General features: G+C 43.9%; 1 protein-coding gene across 1 annotated transcript in view; it reads right to left on the reverse strand.

Moving 5' to 3' along the window:
* The window catches only part of CD99L2 (CD99 molecule like 2), an 83,465-nt gene extending 65,570 nt beyond the window's left edge, over positions 1 to 17,895 (reverse strand). Inside the window, exon 1 of the mRNA XM_050964760.1 lies at positions 17,814 to 17,895. Coding sequence (XP_050820717.1) covers positions 17,814 to 17,874 — 61 coding nt within the window. The 5' untranslated portion in view covers positions 17,875 to 17,895. The remainder of the gene's footprint in view (positions 1 to 17,813) is intronic.
* Between the last annotated feature and the right edge of the window lie 646 nt (positions 17,896 to 18,541).

An 18,541-nucleotide genomic window follows, 5' to 3' on the forward strand; every position in this document is an offset into this window, starting at 1 on the left:
CACAATTTTTAAGGTTCCTCATTTTTAGAGGGATGTGGAATTGAAGACACACCTAGAGGGCTTGTGAAATTGACACAAGTGCCACTAATGCTAATGTGGCACAGATGGGAAAGAAAGTCCTCCTATTTTGGGCTTCCTGCCCTTTTTTTTTTTTAAGAGAAAAAAAAAATTACAATTTGTAACAACTTAAATTACTTTTCATCCATAGCTTTCAAATCACTCTACAAAGGTGGGTAATTAACATCATCCCATTTTGATAGATCAGAACAAGTGTAGGGAAGGTAAGCAACTTGCTCAAATCAACTGAAGACACGTGCATATGCCCAGCCATGGCCCCTATTCACCAGACCATGCTTCCTCTAGCTCATAGAGGAATTCTGATGGTCTCATGAGGCCCTGGGTTTTTCTTTTACGAAACAGAGTCTGTTGGCTAAAGCAGTGAAGTAGGAAACTGGAGTTCTAGGTTTTATTTATGTTGCTGCCACAAACTGGTGTGTAACCTTCAGACTGTAAACTCAGAGGCAGGGACCTTGTCCTAGTATCTGTTTGTAAAGCACTGTTGGCAACATACAAATAATAGCAGCAGTAATTTACCCATCTTTAAAATGGAGATGGCAATACTTGCGTCACAGGGAAGGCCTGGGGTTTAATTCATTAAAGAGACAGTTTGAGATCTCTGGATGGAGAGTGCTAAAAAAGGACAGAGATTTTTACCATGACTCCACTGACCATACTGAAAATGTGGGCATTTAAACACATGTTGCATATACTGTCCAGGCTTATAAAATGACTTATAATCAGTACAGGGTGTGCAATAAGTAACAACTGTGAATTTCCCTATATGATCGGGGTGTATCAACCCCACACTGGTCCTGAAGGGGTCAATGAGAGCCTGTGGGTGCAATCAGCTTCACTCCTCGTACTGCTGCAGTCAGTGTCAAGCCTGGAGGGAGGAGATAAAAGGGCTGACCCTGGCTCTGTCAGGGCTGAGCAGGAAGGAGTGTGGATGGCTAGTTGTCACTCAGTGAGAGACCAGGCAGGAGCCAGGGAGCTGAGTTGCCTGATGGCAGATGCAGTGTCTCTGACAGAAGGTACATCTACACCTGGGAGCCCAAGGAAGCTGGGAAGGAAAGCAGTGGGAAGTGAGTCCAGCTAGGGTAGCGTGAATTGGTGGAGGGGCCTGCAGGGAGCAGGAAAACTCCTGCTGAGTCAGGGACTGCTCAGCCCAGGAGTGGAGAAAACTCTCCTGCAGCAGAACCAGCTGGATACTAGAAAGTGCTAACAAACTCTGTTGTGAGCCAATGGGAGAGGCTTATAGAGAGCAGAGTTGACAGATGGGAAGTGTGGCAAAGGCCCAAGACAGGGAGAGGTAGGAAGTGGCCTAAGACAGCCAGAGGTTTGTGTAAACTGGCCCTGACTACCTATTCAAGGGTGCCTAGACTGGAAACCAGTGGAGAGGGAAGGCCTGGGTTTCCCTCTCAGCTGACTGAGGACGGTGGGGAAATGCCCTCAGCAAGGAGTTAGGACTAATGAAACCTCCCTGATGCTATGGGTAAGGACTAGTGAGTCCAGACTCTGATTGTGAGTTACCAGGAAGTTGATGGACTATTATTTGTTAGACTTGCCCCAAAAGGGGTGGGATTATACATGACCCAAGCAGAATAGCAAAAGGCAGACCACAGTATGGCTGGAAGGGCTGTCAGCAGGGGGTGCTACAGGAGGCCTGCAAAATCTCACCCCACCACTAGGAGGTCTGGACTTCGCTGCCTGGTGAGTCACACGCTTACACCCTTCAACCACGGAGGACAGTTTATAAACCAGATGACAAGTTGTGACACAAATACACTTCTTTCAGCCAGCACAGAACAGCCGAGGACAGAGCCCGAGGTATTACACAATGCAGGAGAGCCCAGGCGTGTGATGGGGTGTTTACCCCCACACTTCCCCAGAGGCTGAGAAAAGGCCAATTAACTGGATAGGCCCCATCTGAGGGGAATTAGATGGGGATGGAGACCAGCTGAGAAGGAACAGGTGCGGCTAGTATAAAGCCAGGAAGCTGGCAGGAGAATAGGGGCTGCAGTGAGGGAGCCTGTATCCACTGTCTGGACACTAGAGGAGGGAGGATGGATGGATGGATGGATGCCTGCCTAAATGGAGGTGAAGGAAAAGGCTCAGGGAAATGGCAGCAATGTTTAAGATTTTGGCTGCTGATTAGAAGGTTCCTGAGCTGCAACCCAGAGGGTGGCCTGGTTCCCCTCCCAACCACTGAGAAAGTGGTACAGTCAGGGCAGTGAGAGAGAAGACTGATGTTTTTGGATGAGGATACTTTGATAACCCCTGGAAGGAGAAAATGCACAGTGACCAGGCTGGAGGGCCAAGCCACAAAGAGATCACTCTGAGAGAGAGAGGTGCATGAAGGAGCAACAGAAGGGTGTGTTGGACTGAGGAGGAGCTAATCCCCTGAATAGCCGGGAGGAGGCGCCCTAGCGGTGAGTGGACTCTGTAATTAAATGCTTATCAGCAGATTCCTAACAAAGAGGTTTTACTCCACAGATAAAGAGAAGATACAACTTTAGATAATGTTTTCACTCCTCAGCCACAAGGCCGAGAACTAAAACTAGACAAATAGGAAGTTACACAGTGAAAATGCTGGCTCATCTTTGGAATGCAGTGTTCCTATCTTCCTGTTTATTTCAGCTAGGCAGTAAGTCAGTATTGAGGCTCAATCCAGTTAAGACTTAGGTGAAGTTGATGGATGGGGAGGGGGAGATCTCAGGAAGCACAGAAGGGGTTATATCTACATTTAAAGTTGAAGGTATGTTTCTGTGATGTCATTCAAGTTTACTATGCAGGAGTCTGCTGTGATTCCCTGGATGCTGTCAGATGCAGCATCCAGAAGGGCTTCTCCACTTTTCCCCCTCCCTACATCTGTGTCCAGCCAAGAGGTTGTGACTGATTCTCTGAAGTCAGACTCTGCTGCCATTGTATGTGCCCTTATTGTTTTGGGAACAGACTAGTGCAATGGAAACTACACACAGCATCACCATAAAGCCATTTTAAGACTGAAACTAGTGCACAGTGCATCCTCCTACTTGTCGGGCAGAGTATTCCATACTTGTGAGTACATATCACTAATGTGCCATGATCTGCCCTGGACGTCTGATGGTTACAAGTGGTGGTAAAGCTTCTGGCTTTGAAATATAAAGCACTAAACACCTAACTGATAGCACCTCTCTTTCCCCATGTGATACTGCTGAAGCTGCGGAGGGAGGACTTCATGTTGGATTTCTCCATTTAGAGGGGAAGAGGCTGATGGCAGCATGATCTCTGTGAACTTTAGATTTCTCTCTCCTCTTTGGTCTGAAATAGCCCAGATCTACTGGCCTCCAGGGCATGCTGCAAAATTTCTCTATTGGCTGGGACTTAAGTCTGAGAGAAGGCTGGTATTGCTGAGAAGTGGGGCATTTTATCCCTTAACCTCTTTGGTTAATTTTAAACGACACAGGTGAAATGATATTTCTAAAGCTACTATTTCTCCTGACTGTGATATAAAATGCTGCATAAATTACAACATCAAACCTTCTTTTCAACTAACAGTACCACAGATTGTGAACATGTTGCAAGCAAACTGCAGTGGCTAGATTTTTACCAGTTATTTGTAAAAGCTACTCAAGTTGTTCAGTTTAATGTCAACACTTTCAAAAAGACCAGAAGCCTGAAGTTGGGCTTCTAAATCTTGATTTAGGCTCCTGTATAAATGAGCAGATTTTCACAAGGTCTGGGTTCATACCAGCTCCTAGGGAAGTCAAAGGGAACTGCTGGGAAGTTTAAGTTACTGTGCAAATGTACCAGGCTTCTGAAATATGAGACATTGACAGAATCCATGTGTGCCCTCCCCTTGGATCATGGATATCTGCTGATTTGGAAGGCTAACCACTCTGCCAACCGCATGATTCAGGGGGAAATTCCACAGCCTCAAAGCCACCACATGTCCTGCTGACTTTCCTGATGCAGATTTTGAATAGCAGGACAAAATTTTGCTTTTAAACACTTCTCATATTTGGGTCAAATGCTTCTAGCAATGTTGTTAGCTAGGGCTGTTAAGGCTTCAGAATCCAGAATTCCTCCAGTTCTTCATAGTTTGAGGGAACACTGTTTATCTACCAGTATGTTCACTGACTTTCCTATAGTAGTCTTTACAAACTTGGTCAGCACAATATTTGTGGTGTTCTGACAGAGACAATTCCCAGCGCACAAATTAAGCACACACAAGCAGCTGTAGAATGCTGGAACACAGCCCTCTGCCATTTGAACTAAAGGGGAACTCCACTAGTTGCTATTAGTAGTAGGTCCGTTATCTGCTTTCCCAGCCAGCCACTAGAGGGCAATAGGCACAAAGCCAACTACCATCTACCTTACAAAATCTTTAAGTGAAAACCCAAACAAACAACAAGTGAACACTGCTCTGTGCTTTCCCCTTGTGAAATAACACAACTTCTTCTCTCAATTAACTTCAGATTTACCATAAAAATCTTCTCTTTAAAATGTGTACAGTTTAAACCAATCTCCAAGTACATTATTTTTCTAAGACCAATAAATGGTTAAAAGTGCAGGTAGGCTCAATACAAAGTTTGGAACTGTCCTTCTCATGAATTTTGGGCTGGCTAATACTGGTCAATCTAAATAAAAATAATTATCCAAATGATAGCACACCTTTTGTTTGTATCTCTTGACAGTGGGTGTGATGGAGTGGCCCATAAGTGGGAGTGACTGCCAATTGGTTGGAACTTAGGGGGGAGTATAAAGCTGGCCCTAACTTTTTGAAAAAGTTAGTTTGGCCTGGGTGATTTGGTCAGACAGATCTGCTCATGCTTTGGAAGACTGAGCTTAGCCTAGAAGCCTAGCACAGGCCTACACCACCCCAGAAAGATTTTTATTCAGCATAGATAAAGGCTTGTTCTGAAGGTGGGGGCTTTTATTTCAGCCAGGAGGTAGACTGCCATCAAGCTGTAACAGAATCTTTCTAACCTAAATCATTTCAATTCCTATGGGACTTAACATTCCAACATTGTATGTTTTTTCCTATATTCTTACTGCTCCTGAGTGTGTGTGTGTCTGTCTCTCTCTCGCTCTCTCCCCCTTCCTTCATGCTACCTGAGTCTACATCCCAAAGTTCTCTCACTTAGCGGTTTTGTATGTGCTGATGCCATACAATGGTTCAGAGGCACTGTGCTCATTCACGCCTTGGACTGGTGTATGGAATTTATTTATGGCAGGAATAATATAAGACAGATGGTACAGGGGACTAGAGCTAGTCAAAAGTGTTTTTTTGTTTGTTTTGACAAAAGAATGCCCTTTTCACAAAACCAAAACTTTTTATGAGAGAACTTCAGTTTTGCTGAAAAAAGCCCATGTTCTGGTGGGGAAAATCACAAGTGATGGTTTCTTGGCTGCCTGCCAGCCTGGAAAGTTCTTGTGAATTTCAATTTCTGCTCTCTGCCCCTATTTTCCCCAACTCAGGAATGGAGAGGCAGAGAGCCTCATGAAGCCAAAAAATTCCATTTTGGAATTTGGGATGAAACTTTTTTCCAAAAATGCAAATTTTTTCTGGGAGATTTCCATTTTTTTGGGTCTGCTTTACAGCGGACAGAAATGTATTCTTGCCTATATGTCACCAGCATTTATACATCCTGCTTGGTTTTCCAGCTCAGAGTACAGTATCACTCTACTGTATGTGATGCTACACAGATTATTTTTTCAAAGTACTATGCATGCCACGTGCCATCCTGAAGATTTTGGCTGTCAGGGCTGAAAAGGGAATAAAACCACCCTGTCACTTGAAATAAGGGATCGTCCTGCAAAGCTACAAATCACAGAAATGTAGGGCTGGGAGGGGCCCCCATGAAATCATAAAGTCCAGCCCCCTGTGCTGTGGCAGGACCAAGTAAACCTAGACCATCCCTGACAGGCATTTGTCCAACCTGTTTTTAAAAACATCCAATGATGGGCACTGCACAATAGTGATTTGTTTCCCATAATGGCTGTTCCAATGAATGATCTGCCTGCAAGAAGAGGCATCACCTTGCATTCTTGATTTTTATTTTTATTCTTTTTCCTCCTCCCGCAAATCCTTTTGGGAGAATACCTGTATATGTCTCCAATTAGCCAGATGCAACCCCTTTTGGTCCATTTGTCACCTGCCTTGCATAATGCATGTTCCACAAGGCTGCCAGGCCTCCAAGCTGCACAGTATTTTGTGAAGGACCAAGTGCCATTTTCACATGAATTGCCCAACAGCTGTATAATGCGTCTCAGCAGTGCAAATTATACAAACCTCCGTGATAAACACTGTGTGTAACTAATGAGACCCTAAAAGGGTTTTCTGTTCCAAAGGGGGGAGAGTGGGTCAGACATAGCTTCCCTCACAATACCTTGCATTCTCTGAATAGAATATGTAAATTCAGAGCTAATTGGGATGCCTAAACACAAAGAGAAGGTGGCTGGTCACTCAGGAGATCAACACTTAACCAAAGCACTCAGAAGCAGCTTGAGTTGAGATTTCTACTGACAATGACTTCCTTGCAAACATGTGGGACTACGGAGGTGTGAAAGCCCTGCTTCTGCAAAAGGGTTGGACCTGCTTTACTTGGGAGTTGCTTCTGACAGGGGCAGAGATCTGATCATATCTCATGACAGGTAGAATCCATGTCTAATCTGGTCTTCAGCAGCTGGCACAACACAGGAAACTGATAAATCCCATCTCAGAGCAACCCAAGCACTTCAAGGAAGGGGCTACTCTTCCCAAAAATCGGTTAGTACAGTAAGAACCAATAGCTTCTAAGAGGCATTCCTCAAAGCAGCTCTATGGTGTTGATTATGATTTCTATCCCCATTCTGCTAGATGGCATACTGTGTACCTAAGCAGTCCCTGCCCCAAAGAGTCCACTGTTAAGACAAGTTACAACTGGTGGGGTTGAGAAATAGATGGAAGTACAGGGGAGGGAGGTAGAGGCCAGGGTATCACTGCAACAGTAATAAGAGCATGTTTTGCACATGTTATCAACAGCAAAATGAATCCTATTACAGTGCAGCCCAAGGAATGGGAGAAGCAGTAATGGCTAGAGCAGGGGACTGGGAACCAAGACTCCTGACTTCTATTCACCAGGACGTAGATCTTAAGGGACCACTACGATCATCTCATCTGACCTTCTGCAGAACTGGGTTACGTTCTGGTTCTGCTACTCACTCGTGCTGTGACTTAGGCCAAGTCATTTAATCTTTTCTGTACCTCAGCTGACCCACTGCTACAATGGCTATGGTGACAGTACCAGCCTACTCAATGGGGTATGAATTAAAGTTGGGAAAGCGCTGTGTTCCCCCCTAGGATGTAAAGTAATTTTTTAAAAAAAACTTCATTTACTAAAAAAGTATATAGGAGCTGCCATCTTGACAGCTGAAGTTGCACTGTATATTCTTAAACAGATACCAAGTTCATATGCAGGATACTCTAAAAATAATAATTGCAGTCCTGCTCACCTAGCCCCATGACAAAAAGAAATGGGGGGGACGGGAAGGAGTGTAAGAAAGCAACTCCAGAATACTAGGACAACACAAAGATGCTGTAAAAGAAATATGGGGTAAATAAATAAGTACTAAAAGGACAGAGGGGTTTCTTTTGTTTTTGGTCATTGAGAGAAACGGGGATAGTCTGAGTTGCTGAAGATAGTACTCACAGGTTTATTGTTTGAGTTAGTTTTGTTCTGTTCTAAAGGAGCTGAAATCTCCCACTTCTTTACAATTCTTTAAAATCTCTCCCCTCACCACTCCAAAGCAACAGTGTCAAAAGATTTTAGTTTTGAAAAAGTTTCATCAAAAATAACTGAAGGGGGGGGAAATCTTTTTAATTAAGGATGTCAAATCAGAGTATCTGTTCAAGCCCTGTTCATTTAGCAACTTGTGGGACAGAAATACCTAAAATCTTCTAAGATTCATTTTTGAAAAAGCATCATTTTGCCATTCAGCAGATTTCTTTGAGCATAAGTTCTTTGAAATGCCTTTCAGCTTGAAAAATGCTGAGCGGTTTGTTTTTTTTTGGGGGGGGGGGGCGTTAATTCTCTAAGCTTATTCTCAATTTATTCTCAGCTGCACAACCACCTTGTGCTGAGGTTTGAGAACAGTGCACTAATTTTCTGCCCTTGTCTGGGTCCTCAGAGTTTCTTTCAGAAATCTTGCAGATTCCTCTAGTTCCCTGTCATCTAAACCTGAGACCTCTTGCCATGATCTAGAGACCAAGGAATCCACTCAGAGCAAGGTGGAGGAGGTAGGGAATTGCATCACTCACCAGCTATCTCCCAAAAGAAGAAAACACTGCATTTACTGAACTACAGTATTTGATCCTGCAGCTCTGGAAGTAAAGTGGGATGAGACTCAATAACCTGCATAGCCGCATTCAACCCTGTCTCTAGGCCAGACAGAGCCTGTCCATTTTACAATATGGTCACTTCCCCAGGAGACTTCAGGATGTGCAATGGAAATTCTTGGAAGTAAGAGTGCACTATCACAAGGTTTATCCAATAGGCAGCTGTAGCCTGCACAGTGAAAGGATGTCTGGATCAAATGTGACCTTGGTTTAACTCCTGTGAATTCAATGCAGATACATCAAAGATGAATTTGGCTACCTTTTGGTCAACACACCATTTGCTTCCAAGAGTGGCACAGACAAGCACTCAGTATACACACATTCTTTCACCCACAACCTAAGTCACTGCTAGCAGATCAAATGTCTGGCTCGCCAACTTCGAAATTCTCTTTGGAGAGAAGTCTTGACATGTTTGCTTTTTAATATGCAACATTCATCTTCTCTAATTTTGTTCTAATCAAGTTCTTTCACTGGCTTGTGAATTACACCAGTCAACAAAATGGATGACAAAAGAGAACCTACAAAGTTATTAGCTAGTTTATCAAACATATTTTGTTATTAAAGTGGCTTCAGAAGCAGTATAATCAAACCAATTTCTTTCTGGTAAATCATACGTTCAGGATTTTATTTTTCTAAGGAGAAACATATTTCTATTTTAAACCCAGCAATGCTAAAACTTTATTCTAGGCAGCGTTGGAGATCAGTGGCTTGCTTGTTGCTAACATGCTTTAGGGGCAAAATCTGTTGCAACACCCTTAGCACCATATTTGCCACAATCAGTTTCAATGCCATTTCCTAGTGTCAATATTAACGAGAGGAGCAAAAGAAATGATGTTCAAAATTGTCAATTTCAGTCCTTCCACTTCTATTTCCAGCATTTTGTGATTTATTTTGCTGCAGTGCACTGACTAGTGTACATTTGGCCACAGATGAGGCAGCTGAAAGAGAGAGAATTTGCTTTTGTTTCTCTCTCTATCATCAGACACTGTCAAGGTAAAAAAACATCTAAAAGTAAGACCTCTAACATTTGATTAAAGTCTTTCAGTTTTAATAAATGTTAACATTAAATTAACTGTGTAATTGGTTAGTGTCATTAGTGATTAAGCTGCATTGTGATAATTAATCTACTTGTTGCACGCCACTCAGCTTTGACAAGGAAACTAGAATGGATAGTTTTGCTTTGCACTTGTAGTCTATTTCACTTTTTGGTTCAGATGTTGTAGCATAGTGGGTATCAGACTGCAGTGAATACCCACTGGAACAATTTATCAAGGATTGTGGTGGAGTCTCCATCACTGACCATTTCTGAAAGCAAGACTCTGTTTTTCTAGAAGATCTGTTCTAGGAATTACTTTAGGAAAGTTCTATGGCCTGTATCATACAGGAGGGTCAGACTAGGTGATCAATGGTCCCTTCTGGTCTTGGAATCTCTGAATCTTGAAGGTAATCTGTGCAGTTCTGGCAGGTCATGTAGTGCTGGCTCCACCCTTGCTTGCAGCTGCTTCTACTTCTCTCCATGGCAAAGGGGAGCCTGGACACCCATAAAAGCATCTGAAAACAGGCTAGCTCCTTTCCATCTGCCTTCCTGAGAAGCCAAGGCTATATAAGAGACATAAAGAGTTGCTGCCTGGGGTGATGGGAGCCATCTGTGCAACAGTTACAACTAGCTAATTACTTCCTTAATATTACTTTCCTATGGTAGTAATTATAGTAATTGCTACCAGGATATTATGTTCACACTTGGGAAGAGAGGTGGTCTAGGAGACATCACCCAGTAAGGCATAGGCAACTATCACAGAGTGACTGGCATCTTTAGTGGAGATGGGACCTGCCTCACCTGTGCCATAATTAATTAGCTGCTTCCCAGCCAGAGGGGATATGAATAAGGATGGTCAGGTGATAGCATCATGGACACTTGAGCATTATAAAAGTGCTGAGTGGGCTCAGTCTGTCAATGCAACCACAGTGAGGGAGAAGGTCCTGAGTCAGGAGGCCGGGTATTCCAGATGAAGCAGCCCAGGAGAGGTGAAGAGCTCTATACTGGAGCAGAGAAGGATGTGAGGAATATAGCCCAGCATGGGCTGAGACTGATGCTCTAGGGAAATATTTTGCTACAAAACCCAAAACATAGGCCTGACCTGCTTAACAGGGTTTCTTTAAAAACAAACTTGCAGTTCACTAAGACACTCATGATTCAGAATTGCTGGGTGTCCAAATACCCCTGATTAATACACATGGGCCTGTTTATATACATCTATACTAGTGCAGTTTAAAGCAGGGGAGAGAGTCAGGGTGAGGAATGCCTCACTCTACCTATGTGAATGTTGAGAATTCCTTATTATACAGCAACCCAGGACAAACTCTATGCTTAGCCCAGGTGAATGAAATATAATTTGCTGCTTTTCAGACACTTTAAAATCTTGGGTGTGCTGACTGGCCAATGTAACTGACCACAGACTGAAAATTATATAATGCACAGCCAAGGCTGCAGTTAGACTGCAGATGTGGGGGAGTACTATTAAAATGTGGCTTCCTTGGGATGGTAACTATGGCATGCTGCTTCATTTGTAATCCTGTGGTTTGGAGTTTATATTTTTACAATGTGAGGCAGTAAATACCACTGAGCTGATTTTTACACTGCCTGCAGTGTCCTTAAACAAGCTATTGAGGGGTAGAAGAAACATATGGTTTCCCTGCCTAGCACTTTTCTGGCCTGATACTCTGCCAGTTGTGCCCCATACTGCACTTTGGGAATACTTAGTATTTACATGGCACTCTTAACTTAAAAAACCAAACAAAAGGGAAAAAAAAACTCCTGGCACTCTGTTAAGCCTTCCAACAACCCAGCAGAGAAGTATTAGCCCAACATTACAGAAGAGTAATCTGAGACGCAGTGGCTTTAAAGGCCAGTTTTGAATGCATGCATGCTCAGATCTCTATGCACAAGCATCCTCAACTTGGAAATGCTCAAAAGACACATGCAGTTTTACATGACTGGGCACAGGGAAAGGCCATGGCAAAATCAGGAACAGAACCCTGATCTCCCAGCCACGTCATCACAAAAATATCCTGCCCTGTTCAGTGCTGCTCGGCCTTCTCCCATGGCAGTACCATGCGTGTCTACCAAGAAACTGGGGAGGAAAGTCTGTCTTTGATTTTCAGCCTCATGCTGATATTTTGGTGAGTCAGCTTACCCAGCATTTTGGAGTGCAGAGCAGATGAGCAGATTCTTCTTGCATGAAGGAACTTAGAGCACAATCTGATTTAAAACAAACTAAACATTTTTAGTTGTTATATATTGATACATTATGGGCTGCCATGTCTGAGATCCAGATTGACCTTCAACAAGTCACCTTAAATCACTTTTGTAGCCTGGGTGGTTCTCTTTTTGGCTTCTGAAAATCAGTGGACTCCCTGGATTTTAAGAGGCTGGCAAGGCCTGGTGCGCACCCAGCTTCAGCAGGTGTTAGATGACTGTGTAAAGCTGTTGCTATTCTGATGGCTCACTAAGGCAGGTGCAGGAGATAGGATGGAGGAGCACTAGTGAGAGGGGCCTGGGCTGGATTAGGTGCTGGAGAGAGATCCTAGGGACAGCTAAATTCAGGGAGGCAGCTTAGAATGAGGTTTATGTGATGCTGCTGCAAGCTACCAAAAGGCCAAACCTCAGGAAGGGAGTTAGTTTGGACACTAGTTCAGGGTCTGTGTGGTCTGATGAGGACAAGCTGGAACTCAGCTCACTCATAGGGATGGACTCTTTCACCTCCAGGTGACCTGTTCAAATCCAGCAAGTGAGTAGTGACAGAATTAGTCTGACAGCTTTAAAATGGCCTACATAAAATAACTGAGCTTTCTTCAGTTCCCAGTAACACATGTCCATGTCACATAAGCCATCATCATTATGTGATGCCCCTCAAATAGACATCAATAATGTTTCCTATACAGACTTACAATTTCTGGAAAATCAAAACAAAATGAAAAAGCCACAAGTCTGACTCTGCAGCTGTTGTACATGCAAGTAGCCCTGCTGGGACAAAGCAGCCTAGTGAAGCTTGCAGGAGTGTGTCCTCTGAGTAATACACAGCCAAAGCTGCAATTACAAACTGCAGACATGTAGGAAAGGCACCCAAATCTGGCTCTCTCTGGGCAGAAACTATGGATACTGCTTCACTTGTAATCCCATGGTTAAGATGTGTATATACTTTTGAACTGAGTTTATTTTCCTTATGTTAATTGCAATACACATTACAGATAATGGTAGACAGTGTTGCCACTTTAGCTAAAGTCTCATGATATGTGGTGTCTTTTCTTAAAGCCCCAGCTCCTAGAGTCATGTGATTGTGAGAATCTCCACATTCATTTTTTTAAGGAAAGTGTCTCATCCTCGTGGTCGCAGAGAAAAGCTTGAAAATGTGACTTCAGAAGGGAAATAATAAAAAAAACTTTGACTTATTATGATTTAAAAAAATATCATAATTGACCGGGGGGCAGCGGCGTACATGATTTTTGAATACTTGGGGTTGCCAATACTGAGATCCATGAGCTACAACAAATGACTGTGGACCTAATCCTAAGGTCCTTAGTGCCATCACTTGCTATCATCCATGGCAGCTGCAGCATAACTCCTGAGCATGGGCTCTGTAGGATAAAGCTACATATTTTTGTCATTTTCACACCTTGGTTTTCACACCTCAACTGCTAGAACAGGGCCTCATCCTCCCTGATTGAACTAACCTCATTATCTCTGGCTTGCCTGCATATATATACCTGCCCCTGGAAATTTCCACTACATGCATCTGACGAAGTGGGTATTCACCCACGAAAGCTCATGCTCCAAAACGTCTGTTAGTCTATAAGGTGCCACAGGATTCTTTGCTGCTTTTACAGAATAGATGAATTTCCCTATGAAAAGGAGGAGGCTCAGACCTCATCCTCCCACAAACTACTCTTTTTAACGAAGTGGTCAATGATTTTTTGGGTGCCCAACTTGAGACTCATGGACCTGACTTTTTCCATGCTGCTGTGGACCCAAGGGAAGCTTGAGGTGCTGTATTTATAGAGTGTTTATTGTTGTTGTATCCTAGGAGATGAGCCAAAATGTTCAATGTGCTAGGATACTATAATAAGTGCCCTATCAACACAAGAGACAAACATCCCAATGGCAAGCATGTATCAGACCTAAGTGAACTACAGTGTTTCTCCATGAAGTGCCTACTCTCACTGTTTTGAATTGTGGCTTTAGTTTTATTTTCTTCATTTAGTACATTAACAACTTTGTGTGGGGGCAGGAACACAAATTGAACTGTGCACATGGCCAAGGAGAAGTGGAACAGTTTCTCTGGCTGTTATTTTTAAGAATGGATTCTAATGATGGATTTAGAAATGTTACAAGGACACTCTGTCAAAGCAAGGTCTAACAGCAATCGCATTGTGGGGCTGATGCTGCAGAAGCCTGGAAGAGAGACCAGGGAGGACAAACCAAGGGAAAGTGAGATGATGTGGGAAGGGGAAAAAAATGTGGGAAGAAGGGAAAGTGATAAAGATACATGAGTGGATGAAGAGAGAGAACTATCAGGAAAGACTTTATCATTTGTTGTTTTAAAAAATGCTCCACAGATTCCAAGACCAGAAGGGACCATAGTGATCACCTAATCTGACCTCCTGTATAATACGTGACAGATTTTTTCCCCCAAAACATTTTTTCCCCCAATACATTCTAGTGTTTATGAAATACAAATAATGTAAGCATGAGTGGGAGAGAAGGGGTCTCATCCTGAGTCTGTTGTAGCTTTGGCTGGGGAAGGTATTCTCAGTAACTTATCCCACAAAGGCTTTCTCCACACTTGAAAGGTATAGATCAAGATGACATGCATCTCCTAGAAGGCATATTCCTAACACTTGAGAAAGAAGGGTAAGAGACCTAATCTCTTTATAAAAAAAAAAAAAACCCAACTGTGCTGCATAAGGACACTCTTTATTGGTGTCAAAGGTCTTGCCTTTTAAGTGTTGCATCAGAAGGAATGAGACTATATGGGGAAAAACTCTGACCATGACCCCGCAACTAGCTCTGCAGGGGTCTGAAGTCAGTGGGACTTTGTGTGGAGAAATGTGCACGGTCAGGGCTTATAATTGTGTTTGAAAAGATCAGATTTTTATTGGTAAATGTTGCTTTTCAACACAAACCCCAAAAATACTTCCATTGATGATTATTGAAATTTACAGAAAAAGCAAAGAAAGAAATGCTGCTTGAGAACTTAGTTTGATTTAAGAATATTTACTTTATAGATTTTTGACATGGGATGTTGACAATTTGAGTTACAGAGCTTTAATTTTGAGTCAACATCTGCCATTAAATAATTGTGGCCCCCTTTATTATTTTTCCCACCCCATAATTTCCCACAACTATGAAAATATACATGGATATTGATTAGTTAAGCTTTTATTATATGCTTAAATTGAAGAATCTGCCAAGACTACTTATAATTGTACTTACTTTTTTACGTGTTCACTTCTGAAATTCAAGAAGATATCGGGTGAATTAGAACCCAAGTCACGTGTTAACATCTGTTCCAACACCATTATATATGAAAATTTCAGTAAAAGGTGTTATGATATAAATATTCTCTCGCCACACTTGTAATCCAACTACTGCAGCATTGTGCTCGGGCATGAGAGCCAAGAAATGAAACAGGCTGGTCTAATTTCTCTGTCCATACAGGAAAAAAGCACAGAGCGCAAACAAACTACATAAGTACTGATAAAATAAGTCAAGGAAATCATTAGCGTTCTTCCCATGTGAATAGTAAGATGGTTTTTAATAGCATAGGTAAGGATATGTAGCTTTTAAAAACTGTTAACCTGTCAGCATCTCTTTAAGAGGGACACTTTGTTTATGGTGTTTATGTGGCTAAGAAGGATTGTGAAAGTAAGGTTAGATATTTGAATTATCCATATGCTCAGAGTAAATAAACGCATCACCTTATTCACAGAAAGCTATAAGACTGTGGCATTATTTCCAGGACAAATACCTAATAATGCTGAAAACAGAACTACAAAAGACAAATACTCAGCACAAAGGACTACTGTGGAACTAGGTAAATAGCTGAAGTAAAGTCACTTGGTTTTCAAGCCTGATTTAATTTTGAGTTTTGTTATATTCTTGTGTTCTCCTCAATGACTCTGTTAGGTGTGATGGACTTAGGAGGAAGGCTCGAAACCAAAATGGACAACCCCAGAAGAAAGGTAAACAGAATACTGACTAGAGCTCCTAGGTACTTCAGCAATACAAAATTGTAATGTACATAGTGCCCCTGCATCACATCCTTGAGGATGCCAAAATGCTCTGACATACTATCAGAAAATTCTCAAAAGTACATAAACATTGAATTTTCATGAATCTTAGGCTCCTAAGTCACTGAGCACTCTTGGAAAAATATCATCCTTTATGTACAGAGCACCATTAAAAAGCAGCTGCCTCTGTAACAGGGCTCAAGCCAGATGCCTGGAAAACTGCACAGCTGTGCAATGAGAGGAAATTTTGCCCAATGACACTGGCCAAACAGGGGAAACCTATTCAACGTAGAGCAGAAAGCATCTCAAATTTTAATCTCAGCCCTCCTCCAAAAATAACTGGATGTTGTACAATTTATCTACCTTAGAAAGATCAAGAACCAAATCAGCTGTGTTGGGTTTTGAACCTAAAGTTCCAAGGAATTGAGACCCTTTTTAAAATGGTACTTACCACTATTAATTTCTCTCTACATTTGCCCTACAGCCTTGATTTTTACATATAGTATGTTAGCTGTCTGCCAAATTAAATTAATACTGTCCAGTTTAAAAAGTAGAGATTGGGGAGAGGGGAAGGAAGTGAAGTAGATGCAACTTCATATAATATATTTCACTTTTTAAATGATTTGAAGCCAGCTGTAGCAGGCAGCTGACTACCTAAGGCAAATGGAAATTAAAGCCCAGACTGATACATGGCAGCATTGTGCTCTATTAAAAGAAATGCTTTTTAACTTGGTTTACTGAGTTGTGATGTTAAATATTCTATCAGTCCTGTCTGTGTTTGGCAGGTGCATACTATCAGTAACAATGGTGGTTTTAACTGATTTTTTGCATGTTCATTTACACGTTAATTATATTGTCCTATTTTGATTTGACAACAGAAGCTGCAAATGGGTACATTGACTTAGATCCCTCTTAAAGAAAAGGTTTTGTTTTCCCAGTCCCCATCCACCTCTGCCTCAATGAACAATGGCAGATCTGCTCTGAGGTCAGGCAACTGACATGTAAAAACAGCAGAGAATAAATTTTTTTTTTCTTCTTTCATTTGTCTCAAATCTGGGTCATGTTTGTAGATGTTCCTAAATCCCCAAGAACACAGTATGCTAGCCTCTGGACAAAAGTTTGTCATTTTCTTACTGTCCAGATCCTCTTTGTTCTGGTACATATTTAGAGGCATTTGCTCCTATGAAGTTTAATACATTTAGCATCACACTTCTATTTACAACAACCTCTCAATGAGAACATTTTTATTTAAATTTAAACCATGGATTTGTTTTTATAATCCTACTTTTCAACTATGAATACCTCTGAAGTGTGTAAAGCCCTGTTGATTACTGCATAGTTGCCTTAAAATGATACTTCAGTACCTGCCCAGAAGCGGTTCCAATCCAATTTTCATCTCTAGCCGTTGAATAAAACTATCTGTTAAAAGGTTGTAAAGCAGCAGTATTGTTTAAGGGAAGGTTAAAAAAATATTAAATGCATGGCTACTTGCCTCTGTTCTTTTTTGGTTTAAAACAGAGCTTTCTAAACAAAAGAAGGGGCACTGGGGCAAGGGAAGGGAGAATCCACTAGAGGTGATTTTGTTGGTAGGGCTCCTTACATGTGTTATTGCTGAGTAAGTGCTAGAATTGCATGATTGGAGTTTGGCAGGGCTGCCCCCCGCTTTGATAAATAAAAAGGAGACACTAGCCTTCATCTCTCGATCAATCTAGAGCTGCAGCCTGTCTCGGTTACATCCCGCTGCAGGCTTGCCCTAGGACAGGGGTGTATTTGTCTAATCCCCCGGCTCTGCCCCAGACCCAGCGGCCGAGGAGACGCGCCGGCTCGCAGCATTGTTGCAGGCTGCCGGGGGGGGATGCGGTCCGGCGCAGGCTCCATTGTGCGAGCCGTAACCAACGCCGCTTGCCCGCCCGGAGCCGGGACCCGCATTGTTCTCGCGGGGCGGCAGCTGCCCGCATGGGGGGGGCGGTTTTGTGCCCCCCCCCGCCCTTTTCATCCTGTCACGAGCTGGGCCCGGCCGGCTTTCGCAGCCCCTATTGTGCTCGTGCGGCGGCCCCGAGCCCTGCGCGGCCCACAAAGGGACCCCGCAGCGGCGCCTGGCGCTTACCTCTCCCGAGCAGGGCGGCGAGGGCGGCGGCCAGCAGCAGCAGGAGCGAGCGGCCGGCCATGGCCAGGCTGAGGCGGGCGAGCGGGCCGGACGGGCCCTGGCGCGAGCGGCGGCGGCGGGGCTCCTCTCAGCCACCCGGCCAGGCGTCTGCCGTCAAGGCGAGGGGCGGGCGGGGGCGCGAGGAGCCTCCGCCGGGGAGGGCGGGAAGGGAGGCGGCGCGCGAGGAGCGGGGCCAGCCCCCTTGGGGGGGGGGAGAAGGGAGGATTGGGGGAGGGGCCGCATCTGGGTTTATAAGGGTGAATCCAGGGTGGGGGGAGGGGCGAGGTGAGTGGGGGGGTCTGCACAGGGGACCGGACTGGGAGTCCAGGAGAAGGGTCCCTGTGCGAGGCGCCGGAGCCGATGCGGATCGGTGGGGCGGGGATGCATCCGGAGGGGGCAGAGGAGGCGTCTGTCCGGCCGGTCCCCGGGGGTGAGCAGCGCTCCGCCCGCCCTTCGCTCGCTCGCTACGGGGGTGCAGCACTCCCAGGCGGGGCCCGCAGATCCCCTGGGGGAGGACTGGACCCCGGAGTTATAGCGCTTGGCCTTAGCTCGCTCGGAATGAGCGCGATGCGCCCGCTGATGAATCTAGCCAGGCCGCCTCAGCAGGGTCGGAGCAGCGTCCGGCTACCAGGCGCACAATGACATTTCTCTTTAGCCTGATCCTAGATTGCTCCTGCTCTTCTTATAGA

Source organism: Gopherus flavomarginatus, chromosome 8, assembly GCF_025201925.1.
Source record: "Gopherus flavomarginatus isolate rGopFla2 chromosome 8, rGopFla2.mat.asm, whole genome shotgun sequence".
NCBI lineage: Eukaryota > Metazoa > Chordata > Testudines > Testudinidae > Gopherus > Gopherus flavomarginatus.